Source organism: Petaurus breviceps, unplaced genomic scaffold (genome assembly GCF_028583685.1).
Source record: "Petaurus breviceps papuanus isolate PSGF00001 unplaced genomic scaffold, PetGlider_PUasm1.0 37, whole genome shotgun sequence".
Lineage (NCBI taxonomy): Eukaryota > Metazoa > Chordata > Mammalia > Diprotodontia > Petauridae > Petaurus > Petaurus breviceps.
Window position 1 is genome coordinate 8,731,251 of NW_027186296.1, and position 7,014 is coordinate 8,738,264.

Sequence of the window (7,014 nt, forward strand, 5' to 3'; positions counted from 1 at the left end):
GTGAAGGTTGCAGACTAGGCAGTGTTACTCAGATTGTTACATACATACCCTGGGAGGCTGCAGGCCGGGGCTGGCCCCCTGCTGTAGGGGCAGGATGACCCGAGCCCTCCCCTGGCCGTCTGTGAAGTGAAGCCAGCGCTCCAAGGGCCCTGCTTCGAGTCCAGCTGTCCTCCTCTGCTTCCACCACCACCTCCTCCTCGTCTTCATCTTGCTCCTCCAGGCGGGGCCGACGCTCCCGAGCCGGAAGCGGGCGGAATCCCCCGAAGCCCCGGCCAGCCCCCGGCTCAGTGCCCTCCCCGTTAGGCCTGGCTTTCCCAGCTCGCAAGCTCAGGTAGCCCAGCAGGCCCGGGGGCTCGCCTCGATCCCCCTGTGGCGGCGCTGGGGCCAACAGTAGTGCGGGGCCCAGAGGCTCGTATGCAAGCAAGCCCAGGTCAGGAGGGGGAGGGGCCCGAGGAGGGCCCGAGCCGGGCCCGGGCGCACGCAGGGCCCCCAGCTTGCTGGCATGCACCTTCATGTGGTTTTTGAGGAACCAGGGCTCCTTGAAGCAGCGGCCACAGACAGGGCACGCGTGGTCGAAGGAGGCCTTATGCTTGCGCATGTGGCCTTTGAGGAACCAGGACTGAGTGAAACTCTGGCCGCAGACTTGACAACGGAACTCGGGGGGCGCTGGTGGCTCCTCGGGGGCAGTGGCTGGAGCTGGGGCAGGATCCGGCTCCGGCTCCGGCTCGGGTTCGAGCTCCGGGGCCGACTCGGATTCTGCCTGGGGCAGGGGCAGGGGCAGGGGCAGGGGCAGGGGCAGGGGCAAGGGTAGGGGCTGAGGCCCAGCCGAGGCGGCCGCCAGGGGGCGCTCGGGGGCGCCATGAGCGGTCAGGCTGTGGCGCAGCAGCTCCTCCTCCTGGCTGGACCCGAAGCTGCACAGGTTGCATTTCCAAGGCCGGTGGAGGATGTGCAGGTGGCGTTCACGTTCCGCGGCCGTGCGGAACTTGCCTTTGCAGAAGGGACAACGGAAGGCAGGTAGAGTTGGGACCGGGGCCGGGGCTGGAGCCGGAGGGGGGAGCTCTGTGGAGGGCGTAGATTGCAGGAGCGCCCCAGGCGCACTGCCCAGCCGGGCCTCCCGCAACAGGGCACGCTCCTCCAGCTCCAACAGCAAGCGCGCGGCAGGGCTGCGCGGGCGCTCTGGCTGGTGCGTGCGCAAGTGCAAGCGCAGCAAGGCCCTTTGAGCCGTGCGGTGGCCGCAGTGCGGGCACTGAAAGGGCTGGGCTCCCGGGTGGGCCCGCAGATGCAGCGCCAGGATCGAATTGAAACGAAAGCGCTTCCCGCATACTGGGCACGGGAAGCGCCGCCCGCTGCCTCGGCTCTCGGGCCAGCCAGCTGCTCCCATTCCCGCCGGCCCCCCGCTTACGCCCGGCCCGTTGGAGTAACGCTGCAGGTCCAGCTCGCCGTCGAAGGCTGGCAGGGCAAGGGGGCCGCCCGGGGAGCGAGGACGTGAGCCCTGCCAAGACAGGAGCGGAGGAGTTGGGTCAAGAGAGGATACAAGGAAGAGGGAAGTGGGGAACCGGAAGATAAGAACTATGGGGGCGGGAAAAGGGAGGATCAAGGGACAGCAGAGCCCCAAGGGGAAAAGAGAGTGGTAGGAATTAGAGAAGCAAAGTAACATACCTTCCCCTACCAAAACCAACCAACCACCGTCTCCACACACACCCCCAACCCCAACTTTGCTTCCTGCCTCAGGCAAGCAGTGGGGGCAAAGGATGGTGGAGTGCTCTGGGAGAGGGCAACAGCATCACTCACCTCCATGAACTCACTTCACATTCTTTGGTGCCAGGGATTGGAGGGAGGAGGGAAAGCCTCTGATGGAAGCGTCTGGGGCAAGGGGGCTAGAGAAAGAAAGCCAGATTCCCAATATGAGATCATAGGTCTCCAAGTCTAAGAGCCGAACCTTGATCACCCCACAATGAAAGAGGCTCTTTCCACTCCAGAATTCAAAATAGATGTTTTTTTTTCTCCTAAACTTCGGAAAAGGGGGGGAAGGGGGAGATAGAAGAGGAAAGAAGGGGAGGGGCAAGAGATTTTCTCTAATTCCTCAGAAATTGAAACCCTTGATCCTCAGCCCCATCAATCAGTAAGTGAGAATTTCCAAACTCATAAGGCTTCCCTTGCTGACTTTTGCTAGTTATCCTGGAGTCTATCCCATGTACCAATTCTTCTATTATGGATGGGGAGGGAGAGGATCTCATGATTCCCCAATATCTTCCAAGCAGGACTGGGCATTTCCCTCTGTCAAGTGGAATTACCTAGCTTCCTGGTTATCCATTCCCTCACTTAAGGCATTGCATATCATGCTGGCCAAGTCTACCCTTCCTTTTGCCTGAACCCTGTCTTTCTGCCTTTCCCCCTCATTCCCCCTCCCTCAGCCTGGATTCCTGCTCCATTCATTTCCATTCATTACAGAGACTCATTCATGCATGGGAGAGAAACACCTCCCAGCAGCAGTAGCAGCAAGTCTGGAGACAGACAGAGGGGGAGGGGCATGAGGGGGGAAAGACAGAAACAGAGAAGGGATGGGAAAACAGTTGGGGAAGAATGAGAGCAAAAGGGTTCTTCTGGCCTGGGAAAAGGAATAAAAAGTGAAAATCCTGATAAAAACCGTTCCCTTGCTTTTAGCACCCTGGAGACTGAGACCTGATGGTACCTCACAGTCCCTTTGTCCAGAGCTGCTCCAAGCCAGGCTTTCCTTATCTCTGCAGGGAAGAGGTTCCCCCACACAAGAGGAGGATTACACTGGCTCTGAGCTCCACAGCCTGGAGTGTGGGGCAGAGAGGCGGGGCTAGAGCCATCTGCACAGACAAGAGGCCCAGCACATGGTCTGGAAAGGAAAGGGTTAAAGTTTTCCAGGATAAGACTTCAAGGCCTGGTCATCCTTGCTGGAGTGCTCAGGGAAGCTCTCTGCACAGAAAGGAAAGTCAGGGGGCACTCTAGCCTACAAAGGAGGTGAGTGTTAGGGATCAGAGATTGAACACAGAATCTCCAAGCTGAAAGAGAACCTAAAGATCACCTAGTCCAACCTCTTTATTTTACAGATAGGGAAACTGAGTCTCGGGAAGGTGAAGAGATTTGTCTAAGGTCACGAAATTAATATTTAGAGCCCAGGTCTATATTCTTAAGCCAAATCTCTCTCTGCTATATCATGCTAACTGACCACACCAAAATACAGAATTCCCCAAACAGGCAGAAGAGATAACCTGAGATCACCCAGTCTACCTTCCTGCCTTTACACAGAATTGTACTAAACCTAGGACACTTTATAAAAAATGTCCTTATAGTGAGGGTTGTGAATCTTAAATGTGTTACTAATGAAGACTGAGTCATGTCCTTCCCTTTGACCTTTAATAACAGGAAAGACTCTCTGAGCCAGGGGAAGATCATTCTTGCTTTGAGGGAGAGATATAATGACCTCTGAAGGACCCTGCATGTCCAGAGATTCTATATGGAATGTGCTGAGCCTCCATCTGTTATCTGGGATCTATGACCCTTTTAGGCTGTGGAAGCTTTATTATTAGTGTAATGTGGGACAAAGGAGTTCCAGTCTGTGGGTCACTGAGCCCACAGATAAATGTGTCTCACTCCTAATGTTAACATCTCTTCCCTCATCCAATTCTGGAACCAACAGAAAAAAATTTTTTTTTCTCTTGGGACCAAGAACCTGAAAGAACCTAAAGAGGGTTATGGTTAGTATCTCTTGGGTTTGGGAGAGCAAGCAGAACAAGTGATTGCTAGATTCAGTACCATGGAGAGTACAATGGACTACCAGAGGGGTAGTTTTGGCCACCTCAGCACCATAGAAAAGAAAATGGTATACATCAGAGTGGCCATGTTTGTCCTCTCAACACCAAGAGAGGGCACTGGGAACCAGAAAGAGGACGATTTCTCATCTCTACATCAAAGAAAAAGGGAGATAGTAGGGGGGCTCTTTTGTACTTCTAAATGTCATTGAAAATTTTTGGAAAATAAATGAAACTGGATTAATTTACTAGATAAGAAGAGAAATGTCCTGTCAATTAGTTTGTACATCCTGGAATCAGTAACTGAAGAATCTATTTCTTAAAGCTATCACATTCTGGAGCTCTCTTGGGGATTCCAGAACATCCTGGTAATTCAACCAGTCTTGTATATTCAGAGAAACCAGATAGTAAGGGGTGGGGATCCTGAATGTCTAGAACCCATTAACTAGCAGATGTTTCATGAGCTTCCCTCCCTTGCCTCCTAGGCTCTGAAAAGGTTCTAGAGTTCTTGTCAAGGTTCAAGAAAAGCAGGACCATAGCTCAACAGGCCTGGAAGAAAATCACTTTTGAGAAGCAGAAACTGTCACAGAAGATGGTCTTCAAGGTGGTGGGGGGAATACAATTCCAAGTATAATAATATTTCAGGAGCCCTTAGATATGTGAAAGGGCCCTAAATAGACACCTAAATGATCTAAAATTAGAATTCGCTGAGGATTTTCCTAAATAGATCAAATTCTCCTAGAAAATGGTGACCTGGAATGAACCTCAGAGGCCAACCTAGGTCCAGTTTGATACCATGAGTTATCACTATATTCTGGTCCTCTGGATTTATCCCAAGCTAAAACTGTATTAGAAGAGTCCTAGATTCTTTGAAATAGAATCTGAAGTCCCATAGAAGGCTCCTGGATATATATCCCCTACGTATAACAAAGCAGTGTATTTCTCATAAAGTTTGGACTAGTTCAAGGTTCAAAGGTCGTGACTGATACAATGCTGATCTAGAAAAGCAACTTTCTATTCCTACTCCCCACCCCTTTCCCCATATACACATATACCTTTTCCCTCCCTGACAACCCATAAATGTTTTTTCACTGGTATAATTCTAAAGAGGTCATATGGCTTAAGACAGGAATCAATAACTTAAATTGTGTGCCATACTACTGGTCCCCAAGTCTAGTGCAGTGGCAGAATTAGAGATTTAGAAGGGCAGGGACCTCCAACAATAAGTGGGTAAAGAGGGGCAGATATAGGGAGATGGCAGGTAGAAAGAGGCAATAACTAACTGAAATGCCACTCAAGATTGGCCCTCATGCTATCCTGCCCCATTTGGGTTACGGATTGCCAACCAGTGCCCTAGGATCAAAAAGCACTCTTAAGTTAGTACTTTTAGGGTCTAGTAACATATATACTTCAAACTCTTTATGTCATAAACTTGATCTCTTTGTAGAGTCCAGACCCCAAATCTGCCAGACAGGCACTGCTGAGGCTAAACTGCTCACAATAGGGCTTATAAAGAAGGAGGGATGAAGAAAGTATCAGCCCAGGGCCCTACTGACTACCCCAGTCCACCAGCAGCTCAGATACCATGGTTCCCCCTCAAGATTATCTAAACATGCATGGCTAAGGGACCCAATGAACCAAGGCTTTGGTACCCCTCATGATGGGGTGCTCAGCTTCAGTATCCCCAGGTATAGAGTAAAGCTTCTCTCTTTCCAGATTCACTGCTCTGCGGTGGGCCCTCACTCTGGGACCTAAACAGTACAGGAAGGAGTAAGATATACTTACTCACCCAACCAATTTCAGGTCACAATCAGTGGAATTGCCCGAGAGTCTTGGCCTTCACCCAAACCCCAACCTGACCCTCTTTTGATGGTTTCACAAGGCCTCCTGAATGAGCAGGGAATGAGACTAGTGAAACCCCCAGGTTCCTACAGCCAAAGCTGACTATATCCAGGTTGGAATCCCTCCACTAGATGGGAGCCCCCTGGATGGGAGTCTGAACAGCCTTTGGGGGGAACAGCCCCCTTGCTGTCCTGCCAGTACTTGGATTGGCAAATTAGGCAGGACTCACAGAGGGTTCTCTCCACCCCCGCCCCAAACCGATACGGATGAGAAGAGGTGGGCAAAATGATTGGGAACAGAGTCCTTGAGGGAGCAGCTAGGGGCTCGACTACCCCATCTCAGGAGAACAAAAGCGGAGCTTCAGCCGCTGCCTCGGCTGCCGGCGGGCCGAGCTCTTTGTGACACTTTGTTTGGGACTCAGAGAGAAACAGTCCTTCCCCCACCCCCATCTCTTCCCTCCCACCCCCACACCCCGGAGCAGAGAGGTTGGATCCTCACCCCCTCCCTAACCCCAGGCCCTACCTACCTGCGCCCCGGATCGCCCACCAACCCCCGGGTCCCCAACCTCGCCAGCCCCGCGCCCCCGGCTCTTCTCCACTCCTCTTCCCTCCCCGCCCCTCCGGGCCCCTACAAAGACGCTCGCTCCCCCTCGCCTGGCCCTTCCTCCTGGGTCCCCGCTCCCCGCGCCGCCCGGACCTGGACCCCACCTCTCTCTGGGCCCCCAGCTTCCCGGGCCTCCCCGGCCGGCCCCCGCTCTGGGAGCTCTGGGCGAAGTTTGCTCGGGGCCGAGCCGGCGCCCCTCCCCCGCCCCCGCCCCCTGCACCTGCTCCGAGCTGGGCGCGGGGAGCGCCCCCCCCCCCGGGGCTGGGGGGTAAGGAGGGGGCCTGGGGCGGGGGCCGGGAGGGCGGAGGAGGGGGGGGGGAGAGTGAGAACGGGAAGGGGGGAGAGGCTACTCACGAGCCCGGGGCGGCGGCAGAGCGGGCGGGCGGGCGGCGGGCCGGCGGCGCGGGCGTCAGCGTTACGTGGGGCCGGGGGAGATGCGCTGGGCCCCGGCCCCCCCGCCCCCGGCCGGGCCCGGCCCCCGCCCCCTCCCCCTCCTTCGGTCCCCCCGCCCCCGCCCCTGGCCCGCATTGTGTGGGGCAGGAGGCGGCCCCGGCCATTAGCATGCGGGGGGCGGCGCGGCCAAGCTGGGAGCCGAGCGGGAATAAGAGCGGGGTCCCAGGGACTGGGGAGACGGGGCTAGGCACCTCGGTGCTGGGCAAAGAGAGCCAGAAGCGAACGAGATGGAGTGAGGTTGGAAGATGGGGGCGCCTTTCTGGGGAGAGACCAGGTGATAAAGCTCCGAAGATGAGGATTTTTTTAAAAGGTCATCAGCCTCTTCTCCTCCCCC

At 55.1% G+C, this 7,014-nt stretch overlaps 2 protein-coding genes across 11 annotated transcripts in view; one reads left to right on the forward strand and one right to left on the reverse strand.

The window, feature by feature from the left end:
• The window catches only part of ZNF219 (zinc finger protein 219), a 13,689-nt gene that overhangs the window by 1,790 nt on the left and 4,885 nt on the right, over positions 1-7,014 (reverse strand). The window contains exons 1-3 of one of the 4 annotated variants that reach the window (XM_069097756.1): positions 6,582-6,601; positions 1,792-1,877; positions 49-1,492 (exon numbers count right to left, since the gene is read on the reverse strand). In XM_069097756.1, coding sequence (XP_068953857.1) covers positions 49-1,492; positions 1,792-1,797 — 1,450 coding nt within the window. In that variant the 5' untranslated portion in view covers positions 1,798-1,877; positions 6,582-6,601. Of the gene's footprint in view, positions 1-48; positions 1,878-6,581; positions 6,602-7,014 lie in introns of those variants that run through there. The other 3 variants (XM_069097755.1, XM_069097754.1, XM_069097753.1) reach the window with 3 other exon arrangements.
• TMEM253 (transmembrane protein 253) overlaps positions 882-7,014 on the forward strand; it is a 12,391-nt gene continuing 6,258 nt past the window's right edge. For 3 of the 7 annotated variants that reach the window (XM_069097764.1, XM_069097757.1, XM_069097763.1), the window contains exons 1-2: positions 882-1,014; positions 2,748-2,991. The gene's annotated coding sequence lies outside the window, so the exon portion shown is untranslated. Of the gene's footprint in view, positions 1,015-2,728; positions 2,992-6,748; positions 6,991-7,014 lie in introns of those variants that run through there. The other 4 variants (XM_069097760.1, XM_069097761.1, XM_069097759.1 and 1 more) reach the window with 4 other exon arrangements.